General features: G+C 43.6%; 1 protein-coding gene across 5 annotated transcripts in view; it reads left to right on the top strand.

The window, feature by feature from the left end:
* Positions 1-19,349, top strand: part of LOC109895592 (MAP kinase-activated protein kinase 5-like) — a 37,362-nt gene extending 18,013 nt beyond the window's left edge. The window contains exons 1-13 of one of the 5 annotated variants that reach the window (XM_031830473.1): positions 95-327; positions 2,841-2,916; positions 3,405-3,502; positions 3,767-3,875; positions 4,157-4,246; positions 11,434-11,529; positions 11,629-11,709; positions 11,929-12,116; positions 12,332-12,452; positions 12,635-12,765; positions 12,968-13,083; positions 13,251-13,355; positions 16,661-19,349. In XM_031830473.1, the coding sequence (XP_031686333.1) occupies positions 155-327; positions 2,841-2,916; positions 3,405-3,502; positions 3,767-3,875; positions 4,157-4,246; positions 11,434-11,529; positions 11,629-11,709; positions 11,929-12,116; positions 12,332-12,452; positions 12,635-12,765; positions 12,968-13,083; positions 13,251-13,355; positions 16,661-16,755 (1,479 nt within the window). In that variant the 5' untranslated portion in view covers positions 95-154 and the 3' untranslated portion in view covers positions 16,756-19,349. Of the gene's footprint in view, positions 1-94; positions 328-2,840; positions 2,917-3,404; positions 3,503-3,766; positions 3,876-4,156; positions 4,247-11,433; positions 11,530-11,628; positions 11,710-11,928; positions 12,117-12,331; positions 12,453-12,634; positions 12,766-12,967; positions 13,084-13,250; positions 13,356-16,660 lie in introns of those variants that run through there. The other 4 variants (XM_031830474.1, XM_020489422.2, XM_031830475.1 and 1 more) reach the window with 4 other exon arrangements.
* Positions 19,350-24,621: the final 5,272 nt, after the last annotated feature.

Here is a 24,621-nt window from a genome sequence, read left to right as displayed (position 1 = left end):
GGATCGAGAGAAAGCTGAACGGAGGAGTGTACCATAAAGGCCTGATTGGTGGAGTGCTGCAGAGATGGTTCTGGAAGGTTCTCCCCTCTCCAGAGGAACTGGGCGGCCAGCTCTAGGAAGAGTCTTGGTGGTTCCAAACCTTTTCCATTTAAGAATGACGGAGGCCACAGTTTTTTGGCGACATTCAATGATGCATAAATTTTTTTGTACCCTTCCCCAGATCTGTGCCTCGACACAATCCTGTCTCGGAGCTCTACGGACAGTCCTCATAGTGCATGTCAGAACAAAAACCAAGCTGTCAACTGTGGAAACATTTTGTATAGACAGGTGTGTGCCTTTCCAAATCTTGTCCAATCATTTGAATTTACCACAGGTGGACTCCAATCAATTTGTATAAACACATCAAGAATGATCAATGGAAACAGTATGTACCTGAGCTCAATTTCGAGTCTCATAGCAAAGGGTCTGAATACCTATGTAAATAAGGTATCTGTTTTTATTTGTAATAGATGTAATCCATTTTAGATTAAGTCTGTTTTTTTGACAATCACCATGTTGCTAATCCAGTCGGTAGGCTCTGTGACAGTGGCTAGGTGGTCATCCCTCTCATGTTTGTCCGCTGCCTCCAGGGCCACGGGCTCATTTCTTGGGGCACACTGCACCGGTGTGATGCTGTTGTCGAGCTCGAAGTGGATGTCACCTTGTAGTGACTATTGAAAATGTCACCCGGTAGTGAGTCGTTGAAAACATCCTGGTATGTAGTAACAAGGTGCTGCTTAGTTAATGTCCCTTAACCTCCCTGTTATACCTTGTGCAGTTCTGCAGGGATAGTGAAGTGCATTAACCCAATTTGCTTGCATGTTGAGCCTTTCTGATTGGCCTCTACAATCTCAGTCAATTCTATGTGTGCTCCCCTGACCACACACACTGTTCTCCACAGTCATACTTAGTTCATTGTCTCACCTGAATATAGCTTCAGTTTGGTTTTGCTGAAGATAAGGTTAATCTTGTCCTTTATGCTCATCATGTCACAGGTTGCTCCTGAGTATAATTGACACTGCTTTTCTCCATTGTGCAGTTGTAGGCTGACAATACATTTCTTCCCCTGTGCATGCATTGCTCCTGGTTGAATAGATATTTCCATTCTCCAGTTCCTCTTCCAGGGCTGGGGTATCTACTGTGTTTAGTTGGCACGAGGCTTGTTTCTTCATGCACATTTTTGCTAATTGATTTACAATTTCACACAGACGTCAAGCCTTACCATAGGCTGGGCATAGCTCCCGTCCTCGTCTGTGATTGTTGCCTTAGTATCTGCATGTCCCAGGGCGTTCCCCTGCTGCACTCAATTGATGTTGGGTTTATTCTTGCTTAAGTGTAGACCGCCGTCGGGGTCGCCATCCGTTGATGCTGTTGTCCCCTGATCTGTCCTGCGTCATTGCTCTCATTCTCCTATCTGTCAACACTGCAGCCCAGCATATCTCAATGGCAGAGGCTGGAGTGAGCACCCTCATCAGCAATCCCAAACACCACTCTGTCCCTTATCAGCTTATCTATTAATTGTCCATAGTCGTAAGAGGCTGCTTTCTCTTAATCAGGTCACAAAAGCATCAATTGACTCACCCTCTTGTCTGCAGGTGCTGAAAATGAAGTGTTCAAAGATAAATAAAATATACAAGTTGTTATATACAAGTTGTGTTTGTAGATGGGATGAGACTCACTGCCCATCACTCTTCTCAGTGTTGCTGCCTGCACTTCAGCTGATTTTTCATATAATCCAGAGGCTAGCAGATCGTCTTCAAACTCGGCCATAAAATTAACACAGTTATTGCCTAAATCGTCAGTCATTTTCGTTTCATCTGGCGGCGGGATGTTGGTAGCCATGCTGACACTGTATGCAAGCTAGTTAACAAGAAACAAATTGCTAGTTAACTAGCTTGCTGCTGATGCCAAAACCTTGATATCCTAAGGTACTTACAGCAGCAGACTCCAGCAACGTGATGTACACTTATTTTGGGTTCAGTTACTTCTGACACCATGTTTGTGTGATAATAATGGCTCAGAGCTTTGAGAATACTTCAGTCATGTTAACATGGAAACCATGGAATGCCGCGATGGCCCAGAATGGAACCATAGTACATAAGGTTCAGTACACCTGAAGGCCAATAGGTGGGGACCTAGTCCCTCTAACAGGTGGACTATTCCTTGTAACATCTGTCTGTCTGTCTCTGGTATTTCACTCCTACTGATCTTTGGTTGAAGCAAAATGTACCTCCAGGATAGGCTAGACTTTATTCGTAATGTAATCTGAGTTTAGGAGCAGAGGTTTTGATTGAATATTTTGGTCCTCGTTGGGGACTGTATTTGTTTCTAGGAACAAATTTGATCCTACTAGCCTAGTACTGGTATTACGCCTACTTTTATTTAAATCTGCAAAATGTAACTTTTTGGGCGACGCGAGTTATAGATCTAATTCTCATTGAAGTCTAAGAAGCAGTAGATCTGTTCAGTGTGCGCCATATCTATGCTTTCCGTTAGGTTTTTGTGTCTTTTACTTTCAGTTTTGTACACCAGCTGAAAATAAAAGTATTTTTTTATTATGAAAAATATCTTACTGCAGTTTAGATGGTAAAATGATTCTCTACACAATGACTGCTTGTTTTGTCACAAACTGAAAGTCGGCAACTATTCCAATTATACCAAGCAGGAAATGGAGGAGTGATTTCTGCATATTGCACATTTAACTTAATAATAGAGTGGACTACCGTGCACCATGAAAAAATGCCTCAGTATTTTTAGATTGTCAAATGTTTTCCTTGAAATGTTTATTTTCCCCTCCAAAGAGTTTGTGTGAAGAAGTCGACTCAGGAACGATTGGCCCTGAAAATCCTAATTGATCGTCCCAAGGCCCGAAATGAGGTTTGAACCATTGTTTTACTTTTCCGATTGTCTTTTGTACGTCCTTGTCTGTTTGTCGTCTATGATGTCGGTGTCTGTTTGGTCAGCGTTGAGTCTCCTGTGTCTACGTTCCAAAGGACATCCTATTCCCTATGTAGTGCATTACTTTTAACCAGGGCTCTAGGGCTAAAAATAGTGCACTATATAGGGAATAGTGTTTCATTCGGGGGCATGCACTTTGTCTCGTCTTTCGTCATTGTGTGTCTTCTTGTCTTATCTCCACTCTTCAACTCATACTCAGGGTGGCTGTGTCTGTCACTCACCCACCCAATGTCATCACAATGTGATAAAGCACCTCCAGTTGATCAGCTGTGTGAGGTGAAGTCGAAACGAGCAATGCAGTCACATGTCACCCCCCCCTCCCAAATTGACCCACTACTACTGTTTACTTTGTGCGTCAGGCATCTTACTGAGTCTACCTTTAACTCCCTGTTCTCTCCATGTTTCAGGTGCGGCTCCACATGATGTGTGCTACACACCCTAACATTGTGCAGATTATGGAGGTGTACGCCAATAGTGTGCAGTTTCCTCACGAATCCATTCCAAGGTGAGGAGGAGCAAGTCCAATGTACCAGTACATACAGCATGTTATTGACGGGCTCATTTGAAACACATGTGAATGTTTTTATCGAATTGCTACATAGTGTATTTACGTGTTATGCTCCTGCACCTAGTGTTCGTGTATCTGTTTAAATGTAACAATAGGTAACCATGACATTCAGATGTAACAACAAAACAAAAACTTTACCCCAGATTTGAGTAGAGGAAAATGCCTTGATTGCCTTAATTTTCCACTTCCATGTGGCTGCAGAGCGAGGTTACTGATCGTCATGGAGATGATGGAGGGAGGCGAGCTGTTCCACAGGATCAGTCAGCACAGACACTTTACAGAGAAGATGGCTAGCCAGGTCACCAAACAGGTAACCCTAAAATTCCTCTGTGGTATAGTTGGTAGACCAAAGTGCTTGCAACACCAAGGGTCGATTCCTATTGGGGCCACCCATATGGAAAATGTATGCACGCATGACTAAGTCACTTTGGATAAAAGCGTTTGCTAAATGGTGTGTATTAGATTTATGCACATTCAAACGTGACAAATTCCTCCTCTCAGGCTTCTAATGCACCCGTGTATTAATAACATAACTTCCTGTGAACGTTGTGTAGCTGAGCCGATGTCTGAGTTTCCTCTGTCCCCCATCAGATCGGCCAGGCCCTGGAATACTGTCACTCACTGAATATTGCACATCGAGACCTGAAACCAGAGAACCTGCTCTTCAAGGATAACTCCCTGGTGAGGGGATAGATGGGCTTACGGGGAAATGTGCATGCGCACACTGTAACGGTTTTGACTTGAGGTTATTATTTATAGGGGTGCCAGGTAGGTTGTGCCTACCAGAGAAAACATTGGTTTCTCCTTTTAGTTTGGGTGGGAATGAGTCCCATCTGGTCTGTCAAGTCTACACCAATACAAAGGACTTATGTAAAAGTCAGGATGGAAATAAACTTTTCATAAACCCTTAACATTGGAAACAACTATATTCTTTTGCGTGGGTTGTATTAGCAACAACAATGATTACACACACACACACATATAATAATATCACAATGAGTTCTGGTTCCTCCAGAAATGTCCTGTACCTCGGGCCTAAAAAGAGTCCAGCCCGGTAAAGGAGTTCAGGGAACTCCCGTGACCTTAGTCACGCAATGTTTGTCCGTTCATTCAAGTGTAGCGTAAACCCAGTATTAAACATACAATCAATATAACAATTATTTTACCACAGAACTTTAATAAAGCGTATCAACTCTTACTAAGTCCTCAACTACAACTAACTACATAAATCACAGTATACATCAAAACAAAAAACAAATGAAATACCGTATACAAAAAGGAGGTAGTCAGTCGGTCAGTCAAACAATCCAATCCGCCAACAGATCTCCAGCGGAGAAAGGCCACGAAGAACGGAGAGGTGTAGTCCACGGACGCAAAGAGTGGATCCGATCCTGGGTAATCTCTATTAGGCTACAAAACACACGTTTAACCGCAACAAAACAACGGAATAGAGAAGCTTCGGAACTGAGGGTTGACCACATCCTCATTCACGTCTCCATCACAACCCCCTTTTTGCGCAGCTGATGCTGGCTATTTAATTGGGAATTAAAGGGAAAGCGCCCTATTGGAAGGAGCTGCACTGAGACGGTTCAGAATAATTCAGGGCCGTCACACAGCCCCTCCACCAGGAAAAAGCCGACCATTGCCCTGGAAGGCACATCTTGGTCGGGGAAACCGAGAAAGGTCTCCTCATCGCTTTCCTCTACAAAAATATTCATGACTTTTTGGAGCTCCCGCTCCTCAGCTGAGGGGTCACAGGCCTTAAGGTGTGAGACTTCTGGGTCTGGGAATCCAAGAAAAGTCTCCTCACTTTCCTCTTCAAAGATATCCAGGACCTTGCGGCGCTCAATCGCCTCCAATTCCTCAGCCGAGGGGTAATAGGCCTTAAGGCGTGAGACATGGACAACGCGCATATCTTCACCTTGTGTCCTCTTTCACCACTCGGTAGTTCAAAGGGCCCATCTGTTCCACAATCCTATATGGTCCTTGCCATTTAGGAGCGAGCTTGGCCGAGAAGAATTGTTCAGCTTTCGAGTAAGGATGAGAGCGAAGCCACACCCGATCACGAAGCTGGAACTGCATGTCTCGTCTGTTCTTATCATAATTTCTCTTCTGCTTGAGTCGAGCCTGGATCATGTTCTTTGAGACAAGAGCTCTCAAGTCGTGGAGGTGGACTACCTGGTCATAGCAAGCAGCGTCTGGAGTAAGCTGCTGTGGCTGTAGCACCATATCCAAGGGTCCTCGGAGAGGACGACTTAGGTTCAGCTCTGCCGGTGTGACTCCAGTGGACTCTTGCACAGCAGAATTCAGGGCAAATCGAAACTCGTGAAGGTGCATGTCCCAGTGTTTGTGCTGGGTCCCTACATAGGAAGCAATCATTGTCTTCAAGGTTCGATTTACTCTCTCAGTGAGATTGGTCTGTGGGTGATAGGCCGTGGTCAACTTCTGTCTCAGGTTCCATCTTTGGCAGGTCTCCTCAAAGAGATCAGAGACAAATTGGGAACCTCGATCAGACAGGATGTAATCAGGCACTCCCCAGCGAGTCAGGATCTCTTTCGTAAGGATGTTAGAGACTGTCCTTGCTGTGGCCTGACGCAGGGAAAAGAGTTCCACCCACTTTGAATAATAATCAACAAAAACAAGCATGTACACATTCTGATTGGAGCTTCTAGGAAATGGACCCATCAAATCCACTCCTAACATTGCCCAAGGTCGGGTAACCACCGTTTGCTGCAACTTGCCAGCAGGCTTTCTACCTTCTGGTTTGTACATTTGACAAACCTGACAGTTTCGGATGTGCGACTTCACATCCATGCTCAGATTTGGCCAGTACAGTAACGCTTGCAACCGCTTGTATGTTTTGAACCTGCCCAAATGACCAGCTAATGGGTCTTCATGGAAATGTTGAAGCAGTTGAAGGCGTAGAGTTTCAGGTATGTACATTTGGTAGAGTGTTCTGTGAGGTAGTTGTACAACTCGGTAGACTTTGTCTTCCATGATGGTCAGCTTTGTGGTAGGATTGACCATCTTTTCTCCATCTTCCAGGATAGTCTGGTACAAAGCCTGTACTTCTGGATCATCCTGTTGGGCTTTCCATATGGCCTCATCAGAGATGGGAAAGTCAGTTTTGGGCGAGTCTCGACTGCTTGACAGGACAGTAGCACATGTAAGAGGAGGGCCACCGTTATCACAAGCAGGAGCTCTGGATAAGGCATCTGGAACAGTGTTGTATTTTCCTTTCCTGTATTCTACTGCAAAGGTGAACTCTTGCAACCGTAGAGCCCATCTTATGAGTCTGGTGCTTGGTTTGTTGGTCTTGAACACCCACACAAGGGAGGAATGGTCAGTGACCACAGTGAAGTGTCTTCCCTCCAAGTAGTACCTCCACTTTTCCAAAGCCCAGACAACTGCAAGGCACTCTTGCTCGGTTGTGGAGTAGTTCCGTTCTGCTCCATTCAATGTCCGACTGGCGAACGCTAGCACTTCTTCAGTGCCAAGTCCAGTCTGTTGGACTAGGACAGCACCAAGTCCAACATCACTTGCATCAGTGTAAACAACAAAAGGGCAATCAAAGTTGGGATGACCTAAAATGGGAGGTGTGACGAGGTGTCGTTTCAGGGTTTCAAAGGAGGTCTGGCACTCTGCCGTCCATAGGAATTTCACTCCTTTTCGCTTCAATGCGTGGTGGTTCTGCCACCTGGGAGAAGTTCGACACAAACCGATGGTACCATCCAGCCATACCAAGGAACCGTTGAAGGGCCTTGAGTGTGGTTGGCACAGGGAAGTCTTGTACAGCCTTTGTCTTTTCAGGATCCACATGAATGCCGTCGAAAGACACAATATGGCCAAGGAACTTCAGGGAGGTTTGGCAGAAGTTGCTCTTCTTCATATTCAAGGTCAGACCAGCTTCTCTTAGCTTGTCCAACACTGCTTGAAGATCTTGAAAGTGTCTTTCTCTGTTCTGAGAGTAGATAATTATATCGTCCAGGTAGACGAAACAGATCTTCCCTTTGAGCTCACCTAACGCAATCTCCATGAGTCTTTGGAAAGTGGCAGGGGCATTCTTTAATCCAAAGGGCATGACCTTAAAGGAAAACAAGCCCTCAGCACAGACAAAAGCAGTCTTGTCCTTGCTTTCCTGGTCCATCTCAACCTGCCAATAACCACTATTGAGGTCAAGGGTAGTGAACACAACAGCGCCAGACAATGACTCCAGGATCTCATGGATGGTGGGAAGAGGATAGGCATCAGTCTGGGAAACATTGTTGGTCTTCCTATAGTCCACACAAAATCTAAGACCACCAGTCTTTTTTGGGATGAGGACAACAGGAGCAGCCCAGGGAGAGGAGGAACGTTCTATTATATCTTGTGTTAACATATCATTAATGAGTCCCTTTTGGATGATTAGCTTCGCTGGGGACAAACGATATGGCTTTTGCTTGATCGGCATTTCCTGTGTAAGGAATATTTTGTGCTTCAGGAGCCCGGTGCGTCCTAGCTTTGAAGTACATACATCAGCATTATTCTGCAGCTGTTCCAACAGCCTTAACCCCTCTGGCTGTTCCAGCTGAGCTCTTCTCACAGCCTGTACAAGGAGATCGTCAGAAAGCTTATCAAGGGTTAGTGGTACCGGAGCAACGGCTGAAAAGACTGCCACATTTGAACCCCAATCATGTAACTTCATAGCTTCTGATTGGAAGAAATGCTTCTTGCTCGGATTGTATGGAAACCAGTAGCAATTGTGTGCGATATCAATCTGGACACCACTGAAGTACATAAAATCAATTCCCAACACTACAGGAAAAGCAAGGTTCTTGGTTTGTAGGATAACAGAAGGAATCATATAGGAGCGGTTACACAGGCGGAACTCTACCTCACTCCATCCAAGTGGTCGTCTAGCCTCACCATCAGCCAGATAGAGTGGACCTTCTGTCCACGGCTTCAAGTTGTATTGTGGACCTTTAACCTCCTTCCACAGTTTCTCATTGAGCAGTGTGTAGGATGACCCGGTATCCAAGATGGCTCTTCCTGTCCATGGGCCTATGGACAGGGGTAACACCAGTTGGTGCGGTATTAACTGAAAGGAAGGGGATGTCGATGGGGGGGCGTAGGCAGTGACTCTTGGGGTTTCAGCTCTGGTTAAAGCACCCAGAGAAGGATGGTCATTCCTGCGAAGAGAGTTAGGTGTGTTGGCCTGTTGTGATTTGTGGTTTCTGGAAGGGTTTACTTGATACGGTCTTGGACATGTAGCTGAAGAATGTCCCTTTTGGCTACATCTCCAACAGAACATGAGAGGGGTCTTGACTGGAGACTCTGGCTGTTGTTGATGGTCTGTCTTGGGTAACTGTTTGGGTGTCTGTTTCTGGTCATATTGCTGTTGGCATTCTCTGTCCTTCTCAAACTGCTGTCCCAAGCGAACCAGTCCATCGACAGTGGTGACTCGTTCTCGGAGTTGACTGGCTAGTAGTGGGTTGATGTTCTTCAAGATCAATTTAATGACCTCTTCCTCCTCAATGCCAGGTTTCCACCTTCTGCACAGGGAGTGGTAACCGTATGCAAAGTCACGGATACTCTCTTTCTCTCTTTGTACTCGATTTCTGATTCTGTCTGCCAATTCATCTGTGTAGTCCTCAGACAGAAATGCAGGGGAAAACTTGGCCTCAAAGTCAGCCCATGAGGTAGTGGTGAGACGTGCCACATCCCACCAGTCTCGAGCCGTCCCATGCAACACATTCCTCAATGTGGCAAGGAGTTCTTTGTCAGCCAGGGGATTGAGGGCAAGAAAGTCACGGCATCTTTCTAGATACATTAGTGGATCAGGACTGTCATCTTTTTTCCCAAAGGTGGGAAATTGCAATTTAATGGGCATCGCCCCCACATGACGTCTACTCAAATCGCCATGAACAAACGAGCTAGGAGGGATTGAGGAAGTAGAGGAAGTAGAGGGGGAGGGAGTTATGGGACCATGAAAATGAACACCAGGATGCATGGTGGATTTCATCCTGCAAGGGGTGGCTGCAGCATGGCCTTGTCTTGGCTGTTCAGAGGTGCCAGCTTGGCCCTCAGTGGTCTGAACTGAAGTGGACACCAGGGAAACTCTGTAAGGAGTTGTGCCTAATGGAGGCCATGCCCACAGACACGTCATCCAACATTTTAACACAATTAGAGAGTTCTGTCTGCAAGTGGTCTACAGTGTTAACCATGGGAGAAAAAACAGAATTAACGTCCTTGAGGACCTCAGTGTGATGATGTTGCAGGCGCCATTGGAGAGTGGCAGTGAGTTGGTTTTGTTGGTAGTCAAACTGCCTGTCCATGGCACCAGTAATTTCCCGTCTTCCACTCTCACTGAGCTCTGTCAGCGTGTGGGTTAGAGTGCTCAGTGAGTTTCTGAATTCCATGGCACTCTGTTGTTGCTCTTCCCTCAGACACTTGAAATTATGGTGGATAAGAGTTTGGAGATGTTGTTGAGTCTGACGAATATCAAGGATGTCACCTTGAAGTTGTAAGACTACAACCTCTGGAGATAAACCAGACAATGGAGGAAGGTTGGGTGTCAGAGGGAGGGCTAGCTCAGTACCTCCACACAGATCCATGTCAATAAGTGAGTAACTGGTTAGACCTCCTGTGGCCTGTGGTCCAGACCGAGCATTCAGATTCCCAGGGCTCTGGCCCAAATCAACTCCATTATCTCCATTCACATTATGATTTGTATTGTCAGCTTGATGGTCAGAATGGCCCTGTGTATTCCCATTGACAGGTATGACATGGATGAGCACATTATCTTGGGGTGAATCCATTGTTTTAATTCCACACAAAAGATCTTGGTTAGTTCTCAATGTTGAGCTGTCCCATCTGGGGTGCCATTTTTTATGTAACGGTTTTGACTTGAGGTTATTATTTATAGGGGTGCCAGGTAGGTTGTGCCTACCAGAGAAAACATTGGTTTCTCCTTTTAGTTTGGGTGGGAATGAGTCCCATCTGGTCCGTCAAGTCTACACCAATACAAAGGACTTATGTAAAAGTCAGGATGGAAATAAACTTTTCATAAACCCTTAAAACATTGGAAACAACTATATTATTTTGCGTGGGTTGTATTAGCAACAACAATGATTACACACACACACACAATATAATAATATCACAATGAGTTCTGGTTCCTCCAGAAATGTCCTGTACCTCGGGCCTAAAAAGAGTCCGGCCCGGTAAAGGAGTTCAGGGAACTCCCGGGACCTTAGTCACGCAATGTTTGTCCGTTCATTCAAGTGTAGCGTAAACCCAGTATTAAACATACAATCAATATAACAATTATTTTACCACAGAACTTTAATAAAGCGTATCAACTCTTACTAAGTCCTCAACTACAACTAACTACATAAATCACAGTATACATCAAAACAAAAAACAAATGAAATACCGTATACAAAAAGGAGGTAGTCAGTCGGTCAGTCAAACAATCCAATCCGCCAACAGATCTCCAGCGGAGAAAGGCCATGAAGAACGGAGAGGTGTAGTCCACGGCCGCAAAGAGTGGATCCGATCCTGGGTAATCTCTATTAGGCTACAAAACACACGTTTAACCGCAACAAAACAACGGAATAGAGAAGCTTCGGAACTGAGGGTTGACCACATCCTCATTCACGTCTCCATCACAACCCCCTTTTTGCGCAGCTGATGCTGGCTATTTAATTGGGAATTAAAGGGAAAGCGCCCTATTGGAAGGAGCTGCACTGAGACGGTTCAGAATAATTCAGGGCCGTCACAACACACACAGCTCTTACTACAGCTGTCTAGTAGTAGGCAAGCACGTTGCAAGAGTCCTTTCACCTTTTTAGGAAACATGTTCTGACATTCTCCCTTTCATGTTCTAGGATGCACCGGTGAAGTTGTGCGATTTTGGATTTGCAAAGATTGACCAGGGGGACTTGATGACCCCACAGTTCACTCCTTACTACGTTGCACCTCAGGTAAGGATGGGTGCTCTGCTCAGTTCTGACACCAGGTTGGGGAGCATTTAAAAAAAAAAGTCCTGCTTCAATGAGTGTCGTCTTCTCCTCTCACCCTAGGTACTTGAGGCTCAAAGGCGACACCAGAAGGAAAAGTCTGGAATAATACCTACCTCACCCACCCCATACACCTATAACAAGGTGAGCAACTACCCTACCTCAGCCACGACAAACCATTATCCCACAAATGGCAGCATCTGTTTTTTTTTTAAAGGATTTACAAAAATATCTCGCAAGCATCTTCGCATGCTGCAACATATTTCCACTATATGACATTAGTGTTGTTTGCAGGGTTGTGTCGAGCTCTCTTTCTCTATCCCTATGGCCTGGCTCATTCACTTTCCCTTGCTGTTCGTACAGAGCTGTGACCTGTGGTCCATGGGGGTGATCATCTACGTGATGCTGTGTGGCTACCCTCCCTTCTACTCCAAGCACCACAGCCGCACCATCCCCAAGGATATGCGCAAAAAGATCATGACGGCCAGCTTTGACTTCCCCGAGGACGAGTGGAGCCAGATCTCTGAAATGGCTAAGGACATTGTCCGCAAGTACGTCCCTACAGCAGGTCTTACTGTGCGTGCGCCATGGATATTGTCCTCAAATACCTCCCCAACATGGATTGTGGGTGTCTCAAAACAGATGGCATGGTTCATCAGTGATATTTTAGGCAAAACCAATTTGGACCGCAACCAGTGTTTTAGTGCTGTATTGTTTGGATTGAGTAGGAACAGTCTAGTTCACTAATATTACTCTCCCTCTGTAGGCTGCTGAAGGTGAAGCCTGAGGAGAGGCTGACCATTGAGGGTGTACTGGAACACCCCTGGCTGAACTGCACAGAGGCCCTGGACAACGTGCTGCCCTCGGCACAGATGATGATGGACAAGGTAGAGAGCATTTATATAGCTCTGTCTCAAAGCATTACTTAGGCCCAGTCATACTTCATACAGGGCTGTGAGACTCTGGGGTCCAAACTTTTGCTGACTGCCTTAAAACTTCAATGTTCATGGTGTAACACTTTGCCTTGTGACCCTTCCTGTCTCCCGCCAACTCTCTCTCCCTCTGCCAGGCAATGGTGGCAGGGATCCAGCAGGCCCATGCTGAACAGCTGGCTAACATGAGAATACAGGACCTCAACATCAGCCTCAAGCCACTTAACTCCGTCAATAACCCCATCCTGAGGAAAAGGAAACTCCTAGGGTCCGTTGGTCTCTCTGTCTGCCTGCCTGTCTTGTTACATGCCTCTCTGCCTCTTTTGTAGTTGGTTAGGATCTGCTTCACATTGTCTGACTGTAGAGCCCATAGTGAGGAGTGACTTTCAACAGCACTGCTAAACCAAATATGTGTGTGTGTGGTTGGTGTCTGGTATATGTATATCCTAACTGTGTGTTTTGTGGTACAGCAGCAAGCAGAGGGATGGCTTCTTCATCCACGATCCAGAGAACGGCGGCGAGGACGCCAATGTGGCCCTGGAGAAACTCAGAGACGTCATCGCTCAGTGTATCCTCCCACAGGCTGGTCAGTCTCGCCCACACACACACACACACACACACACACACTTCACGTCAACCAATACAGGTGTACATCTCCTATTGACAAGCACAGACAAACAGACATGTATGCACTTACACATTTACTTGGTATACAGCACAGACAATTGACACTTAACTGTGTGTATGTGGCAGGGGAGAATGAGGACGAGAAACTGAATGAGGTGATGCATGATGCGTGGCGTTTCAACCGAGACTGCAAACTACTGCGAGACGGGCTGCAGGGCCTCAGCTGGGATGGTAGGCACAACACGGCACTATATATGGCATACATTGTGCAATGTCAGCTTATACAGTTGAAGTCAGAAGTTTACATACACTGGAGTCATTAACTTATTTTTCAACCACTCCACAAATGTTCAAACATTTGTTTACAGACTATATCACAATTCCAGTGGGTCAGAAGTTTACATGCACTAAGTTGACTGTGCCTTAAACAGCTGGAAAATTCAAGAAAATGATGTCATGGCTTTAGAAGCTTCTGATAGGCTAATTTACATTATTTGAGTCAATTGGAGGTGTACCTGTGGATGTATTTCAAGGCCTACCTTCAAACTCAGTGCCTCTTCGCAAAATCTAAATAAATCAGGCAAGACCTCAGAAAAAACAATTGTAGACATCCAGAAGTCTCGTTCATCCTTGGGAGCAATTTCCAAATGCCTGAAGTACCACGTTCATCTGTACAAACAATAGTATGCAAGTATAAACACCATGGGACCATGAGACCATACCGCTCAGGAAGGAGACGCGTTCTGTCTCCTAGAGATGAACGTACTTTGGTGCGAAAAGTTCAAATCAATCCCAGAACAACAGCAAAGGAGCTTGTGAAGATGCTGGAGGAAAAAGGTACAAAGTATCTATATCCACAGTAAAACGAGTCATATATCGACATAACCTGAAAGGTCGCTCAGCAAGGAAGAAGCCACTGCTCTAAAACCGCCATAAAAAAAGCCAGATTACAGTTTGCAACTGCACATGGACAAAGATCACACTTTTTTGGATGAATGTCCACTGGTCTGATGAAACAAAAATAGAACTGTTTGGCCATAATGACCATCGCTATGTTTGGAGGAAAAAGGGGGATGCTTGCAAGCCAAAGAACACCATCCCATCCATGAAGCACAGGGGTAGCAGCAGCATGTTGTGGGGGTGCTTTGCTGCAGGAGGGACTAGTGCACTTCACAAAATAGATGGCATCATGAAGGAGGAAAATGATGTGTATATATTGAAGCAACATCTCAAGACATCAGTCAGGAAGTTAAAGCTTGGTTGCAAATGAGTCTTCCAACTGGACAATGACCCCAAGCATACTTCCAAAGTTGTGACAAAATGGCTTAAGGACAACAAAGTCAAGGTATTGGAGTGGCCATCACAAAGCCCTGACCTCAATCCTATAGAATATTTGTGGGCAAACTGAAAAAGCGTGTGCAAGCAAGGAGGCCTACAAACCTGACTCAGCTCTGTCAGGAGGAATGGGCCAGAATTCACCCAATTTATTGTGGGAAGCTTGTGAAAGGCTACCTGAAATGTTTGACCCAAGTTAAACAATTTATAGATAATGCTACACTCAATTAGTATTTGGTATGTGACCTTCTGACCCACTGGGAATGTTACGAATTAAATAAAAGCCGATTTGAAATTCTCTCTACTATTAATCTGACATTTCACATTCTTAAAATAAAGTGGTGATCTTAATTGACCTAAGACAGGACATTCTTGCTAGTATTACATATCAGGAATTGTGAGAAACAGAGTTTAAATGTATCTGGCTAAGGTGTATGTAAACTTCCAACTTCAACTGTATACAGTATTCAGACCCCTTGACTTTCCACAGTTTGTTACAGCCTTATTCTAAAATGTATTCAATAGTTTTTTTCGCCTCATTAATCTACACACAACACCATGTTTGCAAATGTATACAACAAACTTAAATCACGTTTACCTAAGTATTCAGACCCTTTACTCAGTACTTTGTTGGATCACCTTTGGCAGCGTTTGCAGCCTTGAGTCTTCTTGGGTATGATGCTACAAGCTTGGCACTCCGGTATTTGGGTAGTTTCTCCCATTTTTCTCTGCCGATCCTCTCAAGCTCTGTCAGGTTGGATGGGGAGCGTTGCTGCACAGCTATTTTCAGGTCTCTCCAGAGATGTTCAATCGGGTTCATATCTGGGCTCTGGCTGGGCCACTCAAGGACATTCAGAGACTTGTCCCAAAGGCACTCCTGCGTTGTCTTGGCTGTGTGCTTAGGGTCGTTGTCCTGTTGGAAGGTGAACCTTTGCCCCAGTCTGAGGTCCTCTGCGCTCTGTAGCAGGTTTTCATCAAGGACGTCTCTGTACTTTGCTCCATTTCTTCTTTCTCTCGATCCTGACTAGTCTCCCAGTCACTACCGTTGAAAAACATCCCCACAGGATGATGCTGACACCACCATGCTTCACCATAGGGATGGAGCCAGGTTTCTTCCAGACATGACGCTTGGCATTCATATGCCAAAGAGTTCAATCTTTGTTGTTTATCATGGTCTGAGGGTCTTTAGTTCCTTTTGGAAAACTCCAAGCAGGCTCTCATGTGCCTTTTACTGAGGAGTAGCTTCCGTCTGGCCGCGCTACCATAAAGGCCTGATTGGTGGATTGCTGCAGAGATGGTTGTCCTTCTGCAAGGTTCTCCAATCTCCACAGAGGAACTCTAGAGCTCTGTCAGTGACCATCGGGTTCTTGGTCACCTCCCTGACCAAGGCCCTTCGCCCTCGATTGCTCAGTTTGGCCGGGCGGCCAGCTCTATGAAGAGTCTTGGTGGTTCCAAACTTCTTCCATTTTTAAGAATGACGGAGGCCACTGTTTTCTTGGGGACCTTCAATGGTGCAGATATTTTTTGGTACCCATCCCCAGATCTGTGCCTCGACACAATCCTGTCTCGGAGCTCTATGGACTGTGGGACCTTTATATAGACCGGTGTGCGCCTTTCCAAATCATGTCCAATCAATTGAATTTACCACAGGTGGACTCCAATGAAGTTGTTGAAACATCTTAAGGATGAGCAATGGAAACAGGATGCACCTGAGCTCAATTTCAAGTCTCATAGCAAAGGGTCTGATACTTAAGTAAATAAAGTATTTCTGGGCAAACATTTAAACATTTTTCTTAAAAAAAAATCTGTTTTTGAATAGGCCTGTAATGTAACAAAGTGGAAAATGTCTAGGGGCCTGAATCCTTTCCGAAGGCACTGCACTAATTTCTGTGGGGGAAATCCCATAATTAAAGGGAAGTTCTACCTTTTTTCAGCATAAAATTCTAATTCCTCAGTTAGTAACCTTTACCTGCTCACATGAAAATCACATGATGTACAGCAGATGATGGCATCAGTGTCTCCGGATGATGTCATCGGTAAACACTTATCTTCAATCTGTTTGATAACAAAATATAGAAAAACAAAGTTTTGAAATGTGTTGATGTTGGATGGTGCTGGAGATAAAAATTATGTTGAAAAAGAGTGGAATTTCCCTAAAATCTGGTTCCAGTCAACATTTCTTTCTTTGGTCTCCATTGTAGGACGGGCCTTCTCTGACAAAGTGGACCGCTTGAAGTTGGCTGAAATAGTGAAACAGGCTATAGAGGAAAAGACGCATTTACAAGACTCTCAGTAGCAAGTGATTTATTTATCTCCTTTTGTAATCGTTTATTCTAACATTTTTTTTAAGCCAATGACTGTAGAGGCATTTTTATGTAAATTAACACGCTAAAACTATAGGATTTTTTAAAAAGAATTCACTTGCAAGACTATTGTACTGTAGATATATTGAAAAGAGGCCTTGTTGGCACTATATATATTTTTTTTAAGAATGACTGCAAAGAATAAACAAATCCTTATATTTTTGTAAAAAAGAAGAGGAAAATCACAAAAAGATTATTTTCTGTAACCCACTGGAGGGAATTTTTACAAGCTGCTTGTCCTGGATGTCCACGGTGATGTTTTAATCTCACTCGTTTTTATTTAATTGGATTTTTATTCCTTTACCTTTTTTACAATGCTACAAATTGTATTTATTTCACAAAGCAACCCTTATTTCTGACCATGAAGCCTGATGTTTGATCATTCTGTCAGTTGAACAATATGGGTCTAAAGCGGACAGAGGAACTAGGCTTAAACTTGGATTGTTCACCCATTGGGTGGTAAGTGGTCCAGGGGGTAGGGAGAGGGACCTCGGTGGAAGTGTGAGGGTTTCCTGTTTAGCTCCATTAGTTCGCTGAGATTACTGCTGTTGTACCTTGAAGCTGCTCTGCTTCAATCTAGATATCAGCAACAGTCAACTTTATTACGTAATGTTTAATAGTAATTTAAAGCATGTGCATAATTTGTACATAGGTTCAATATACATACATGTTGTAAAATACACTAAATGCTCAAAAGTATGTGCACGCCTGCTCGTTGAACATCTCATTACAAAATCATGGGCATTAATATGGAGTTGGTCCAAATAGCCTGTCCTCAGTTGCAACACTCAATACTGAGTTCCAAACTACCCCTGGAAGCAAAGTCAGCACAAGAACTGTTTGTCAGGAGCTTCATGAAATGGTTTTCCATGGCCTAGCAGCCGCACAAAAGCCTAAGATCGCCATGTGCGATGCCAAGCGATTGGCTGGAGTGGTCTAAAGCTCGCCGCCATTGGACACTGGAGATGTGTTCTCTGGAGTGATGAATCATGCTTCACCATCTGGCAGTCTGATGGATGAATCTGGGTTTGGCAGATGACAGGAAAGCACTAACTTCCAGAATGCATAGTGCCAACTGTAAAGTTTGTTGGAGGCGGAATAATGGTCTGGGGCTGTTTTTCACGGTTCGGGTTAGGCCCCTTAGTTCCAGTGAAGGGAAGTCTTAACGCTACAGCATGCAATGACATTCTGGAGGATTCTGTGTTTCGAAATGGTTTGTCGAAATCGGTGTGGAAGAACTTGAATGGCTTGCACAGAGCCCTGACCTCAACCCCATCAAACACTTTCTGGGATGAATTGGAACACTGACTGCGAGCCAGACATCAGTTCTGGACCTCACTAATGCTCTTGTAGCTTAATGGGAAGCACATCTCTACAGCAATGTTCCAACATCTAGTGGAAAGCCTTCCTAGAAGAGTGGATGCTGTTATAGCAGCAAAGGGGGGACCAACTCCATTTTAATGCTGATGATTTTGGAATGAGATGTTTGACAAGCAGGTGTTCACATACTTTTGATCTAGTAGTGTATATTTCTGTATGTAAAGTCTTATTTATGACTAACATGGACTCCCTGCTGTGGTCAAGAGCTTAGAGAACACTAAACAAGACTGGTAAAAAGATGCAATGTAGGTTTTCTACTACAGTACTTGATTATTTGTTACTTGTATATATGGTATAATATCTTAAGATGTTTAAACATTTTCGAATGTACAGTACCATCAAAAGTTTGGACACACCTACTCATTCAAGGGTTTTTCTTTATTTTTGACTATTTTCAACATTGTAGAATAATAGTGAAGACCTGAAAACTATTAAATAACACATATGGAATCATGTAGTAACCAAAAAAGTGTTTGAAAAACAAATGATAGTTTTGTCCTTTTGAAAAACAAATGATAGTGGGACTAAGCGCACAACAGATGGAATGGCGTATCGCTGCAGAATGCTGTGGTAGCCATGCTGGTTAAGTGTACCTTGATTTCTAAATAAATCACTGACAGTGTCACCAGCAAAGCACCATCACAACACCTCCATGCTTCACGGTGGGAACTACCTATGCGGAGATCATCTATCCATCTACTCTACGTCTCACAAAGATACGGCGGTTGGATCCAAACATATCACATTTGGACTCATCAAACCAAAGGACAGATTTCCAACCGGTCTAAATGTCCATTGCTAGTGTTTCTTGTCCCAAGCAAGTCTTCTTATTGGTGGCCTTCAGTAGTGGTTTCTTTGCAGCAATTTGACCATGAAGGCCTGCTTCACGCAGTCTCCTCTGAACAGTTGATGTGTCTGTTACTTGAACTCTGATGCATATATTTGGGCTGCACTTTCTAAGGCTGGTAACTCCAATGAACTTATCCTCTGCAGCAGAGTTAACTCTGGGTCTTCCTTTCCTGTGGTGGTCCTCATGATAGCCAATTTCATCATAGCGCTTGATGGTTTTTGCGACTGCACTTGAAGAAACTTTCAAAGTGCTTGAAATGTTCCTGAATGACTGATCTTCATGTTTTAAAGTACTGATGGATTGTCATTTCTCTTTGCTTATTTGAGCTGTTCTTGCCATAATATGGACTTAATCTTTTACCAAATAGGGTTAGCTTCTGTATACCACCCCTACCTTGTCACAACACAACTGATAGGCTCAAACACATTAAGATGGAAAGAAATACCACAAATTAACTTTGAACAAGGCACACTTGTGAATTAAAATGCATTCAAGATTACTATGAAGCTGGTTGAGAGCATGCCAAGATTGTGCAAAGCTGTCCTCAAGGATAATGGTGGCTACATTGAAGAATCTCAAATATAAAATATGATTTGTTTAACACTTTTTTTTGGGGGGGGGGGGGGGGGGGGGGGGTTACTACATGACTGTGTTATTTCATAGTTTTGATGTCTTCATTGTGATTCTACAATGTAGAAAATGGTAAAAATGAGGATAAGCCCTTGAATGAGTGTGTCCAAACTTGACTGGTACTGTATACAGTTGAAGTCGGAAGTTTACATACACCTTAGCCAAATACATTTAAATTCAGTTTTTCACAATTCCTGGTATTTAATCCTAGCAAAAAATTCCCTGTCTTATTTCAGTTAGGATCACCACTTTATTTTAAGAATGTGAAATGTCAGAATAATAGTAGAGATTTATTTCAGCTTTTATTTCCTTCATCACATTCCCGTTGGGTCAGAAGATTACATGCACTAAATTAGTATTTGGTAGCATTGCCTTTAAATTGTTTAACTTGGGCCAAACGTTTTGGGTAGCCTTCCACAAACTTCCCACAATGAGTTGGGTGAATTTTGGCCCATTCCTCCTGACAGAGCTGGTGTAACTGAGTCAGGTTTGTATGCCTCCTTGCTCGCACACACTTTTTCAGTTCTGCCTACAAATGTTCTATAGGATTGAGGTCAGGGCTTTCTGATGGCCACTCCAATACCTGGACTTTGTTGTGGCAAAATGGCTTAAGGACAACTTTGGAAGTATGCTTGGGGTCATTGTCCATTTGGAAGACCCGTTTGCGACGAAGCTTTAACTTCCTGATGTCTTGAGATGTTGCTTCAATATATCCACAATTTTCCTCCTTCATGATGCCATCTATTTTGCGAAATGCACCAGTCCCTCCTGCAGCAAAGAACCCCCACAACATGATGCTGCCACCCCTGTGCTTCACTGTTGTAATGGTGTACTTTGGCTTGCAAGCCTCCCCCTTTTTCCTCATAACATATAGATGGTCAAACAGTTCTATTTTTGTTTCATTAGACAAGAGGACATTTCTCCAAAAAGTATGATCTTTGTCCCCATGTGCGGTTGCAAACCGTAGTCTGGCTTTTTTATGGCGGTTTTGGAGCAGTGGCTTCTTCCTTGCCGGGCAGGCTTTCCGGTTATGTCGGTATAGGACTCGTTTTACTGTGGATATAGATACTTTTGTACCCGTTTCCTCCAGCATCTTCACACGCCCTTTTGCTGCTGTTCTGGGATTGATTTTCACTTTTTGCATCAAAGTATGTTAATCTCTAGGAGACAGAACGCGTCTTCCTGAGCGGTATGACGGCTGCGTGGTCCCATGGTTTTTATACTTGAGTACTATTGTTTGTACAGATGAATGTTGTACCTAAAGGCGTTTGGAAATTGCCCCCAAGGATGAACCAGACTTGTGGAGGTCTACAATTATTTTTCTGTCTTGGCTGATTTATTTAGGTTTTCCCATTAATGTCAAGCAAAGAGGCACTGAGTTTGAAGGTAGGCCTTAAAATACATCCACAGGTACACCTCCAATTGACTCAAATGATGTCAATTAGCCTATCAGAAGCTTCTAAAGTCATGACATTTTCTGTAATTTTCCAAGCTGTTTAAAGGCACAATCAACTTTGTATGTAAACTTCTGACCCACTGGAATTGTGATACAGTGAAATAATCTGTCTGTAAACAATTGTTTGAAAAATTACTTGTCATGCACAAAGTAGATGTCGTAACCGAATTGCCAAAACTAGTTTAACAAGAAATTTGTGGAGTGGTTTAAAAAGGAGTTTTAATGACTCCAACCTGAGTGTACGTAAACTTCCGACTTCAACTGTACATTTGAACCTTCCTATGGACTTAAGTCTTAGCCTTATTTGCGCATTGTGCCCCTTGCAGGAACTTACACGGAGGTGAATAACATTAGGAAATACATCATTTAGATTTTCTCCTTAATTGATGTGCTGAATGTGTTGACTCCCTGTTTGGCCATGTAAATACGTCCTCTTACATTCAAGTGTATTGAGCAAGGGTTGGTTGCAATGTAAATGCATATTGTCAGACTGTTTTCCTCAATTCATTCATTTGATCAAAGCAATGACTGCAAGTGTGTGTATTTGTGTGTTTGAGGCATATGAATCAATGCTGATGTTGTACCCCAAACTGCTGCCTACCCCTGCAATAACCTGTTGTGCATGGGAACAGCTGGAAGAGAGAGGCTAGTGATGTGTAGCCGAAGTAAGAAGCTAGATATTAGGCCATTCAGGCTAAAGATTACAGATTATGAAATGGCAGATCCAGATCCATCCTGTGCTCTGTGGTCGCCGGGCATGCAAAGCTCCGCTATTGATTAGGCCTACGTTTTTAGACAAGACAATTATTATACCTGGGCTACAACAGTGAAAATCAAGTGAGTACACAATTTTCCATAGGCTGTAAACTGTAGTGATGTAGGCTAATTTGAATAACCGCTCAAACGTCCAGTTTTTGTTTCAGGCCGAAATAACTGCTTAGGCTTACAGCCTAGGCCTGACTATGCAACTGTTTGGGTCTATTCTCAAAGGTTTAGAAGGTCCAGAAAGGTACATTAGCAGGCCACTCATAATGTATGTATTTTGTCAGGATGCATGTAGCCCAGTGTTAATATCAGCCTACTAGAGGAAAATATGGGCTTCTCTCCAACGCTCGTTCTTAATGCTGTAGCCTATTTTACATTCAGCGAGTAAGAGCAAGCGTGCATGTCTTGTTCAATAGGTTATTAGAAAGCTAAAGGAAATCAGTTGAATTAAGTGTCCAGCAAGCTTTTGTAGTCTGGCTTTTCCTGGAACTCCAGAATTCTCCAGAAGATTTTAAGAGGAATAGCGGTGGCAGCAGAGAGGCCAGGTGTGTACTTGTGAAACAGAACAAAGACAGACCGGCTTTAGATGTAGCCTATAGCCTATTCAAGTTAGAAGCATATTAGCCCATAATTCATAAGCTCATTGTTAGGCTTAATACTGCAGTGGATATATACAGTCAATTTACACAGCAGAAAAAGTTTATTAGATAACGAAGTCATAGGTAGCCTTACACTATGTACGCTCCCTTCCAGTCCCCAAGTACCAGCTCGAAAATCTACCCTATTTCAGTTTTTTAGGGACAAGAAACGTATCCTACCTAGGCTGCAACAACACAATGTAATGAAGGATGTTATTATTGTTAAGTGGGTACAAATCTCTAGTCTAGGGCTCCCGAGTGGCGCAGAGGAGGTCTATCTCAGTGCTAGAGGCGTCACTACAGACACCCTGGTTCGAGTCCAGGCTGTATAACAACCGGCCGGGATTGGGAGTCCCATAGGGCGGCACACAATTGGCCCAGCGTCGTCCGAGTTTGTCCAGTGTAGGCTGTCATTGTAAATAAGAATTTGTCCTTAACTGATTTGCCTAGTTTTATTTATTTATTTATATATATATATATATATAAATCTTTATTTTTTAAAATGCAGTGACTAGCCTATCATTTGAATAACCTCTCAAAAGCCTGGTGTTTTGAATGCATATTAATTTCAAAATAACTGCATCCAGCCCCATAACTGGGCAACCATTTGGATCAGTTATGGGTTTTTTCTCTGCAGTATAGCCTACAAGCTCCAGGCACATTAGCAGGCCATTAAGGTGTATTTTTTCTGGATGTATCTGCGAACAGAAACATGCTGAAGCAGGGATTTCTAGTGGCGCGCATATGAATTATGATATTGCGTGAGCGCGGAGGAAGTTATATCCATAGTTTCCAAATTTTTGCTTCTTCGTTTTAAAAGCATTTGAAAATTAGGTGACTACTTCTCAATCATTCTGATTGTGTTCTGATTGTGACATGTAAAATTTCTCACAGCGTGAAATGCTGCTGTCAAATCTTGCCATAGGTTTTGGATCTGAATCAGATCTGGCCACTTCACTCGCCATTCAAGAACAGTCCAGTTCACAATTCCTGGGTGCTTTTTTTTTTCTATCTCTGGAGTTGTGCTGCTGGAAGATGCACAACCTTCAATGGAGACCCAGTTCTTGGACACTGGGTTGAACATTGGACTACAAAACACCTAACAATCAGGCTGATTTCATGATGCCTTGTGCACTTTCAAGGCCAGCAGTACCAGATGCAACACAACAGAATTACCAGACCTCCCCATGTTTGATTGTAGAGGTGTCAGTTAACACTGATCTGTATTGTCCACAGAACATTTTCCCCAGGATTTCTGGCTTGTTTAGGTGGTTTAAAAAAAAGTTAAATCACACTTTCTTGTCTCCTTCATCAGTGGGTTCTTCCTATGTCTACCAATGACCAAATGAAGCATTCAAAGAAAAAAACACCCTCCAATCAATTATGGGTGAGGTTAGATAATACTGTGGGGTTGCTTTGCTGCCCCTGGTACTGGGTGCCTTGAATGTGTGCAAGACAGTAAATCTTCAGATTTGGAGTGCAATGTTCAACCCAGTGCCAAAAAACTGTTGAAGATTGTGGGTCTTCCAACAGGACAACGACCCCAAACACACACAAAAAGCAGACTGGACTTTTCTTGAGTGGCCAGTGACGAGTCCAGATGTAAATCACATCCATAACCTATGGTGAAAGCTGAAAACAGCAGTTGGCGGTGGGCACCCTTCAAACATTGAAGAATTAGGAGTTTGCAGAGTAGGCCAAATTGTCATTAGAAAGATGCAGCAAGATCATTGATGGCTACAATAAGTATTTGTTGGCAGTTATCTTGGCCGAAGGCTGTGCAACCAAGTACTAGCTCCGGGGTGCCAATTTTGTCCATGCCATTTGTCTTTATTTTCTCAGTTAAAATTGTTAACTTCAGTTCACAAAAATATATTTGGTTCTGCAATGCTGAAAATCCAATAGTGGAGAGTTTTTTTTTTCATGTTCAACTTATTTGAGAAGAAATGGGGAATTATTTAAAAGTGCAAGGGTGCCAATATATTTGTCTGCAACTGTACATATCTGCTGTAGATCCACAGATGCAGGCAGCCCCTATAGGCCTACATGTTGACCTCCTAGCTATACTGTATGTGTCTCA

The sequence above is a fragment of the Oncorhynchus kisutch genome, linkage group LG8 (genome assembly GCF_002021735.2).
Source record: "Oncorhynchus kisutch isolate 150728-3 linkage group LG8, Okis_V2, whole genome shotgun sequence".
NCBI lineage: Eukaryota > Metazoa > Chordata > Actinopteri > Salmoniformes > Salmonidae > Oncorhynchus > Oncorhynchus kisutch.
The sequence above is the reverse complement of the archived record's forward strand: the minus strand, read 5'-3'. Positions and strand labels throughout refer to the sequence as shown.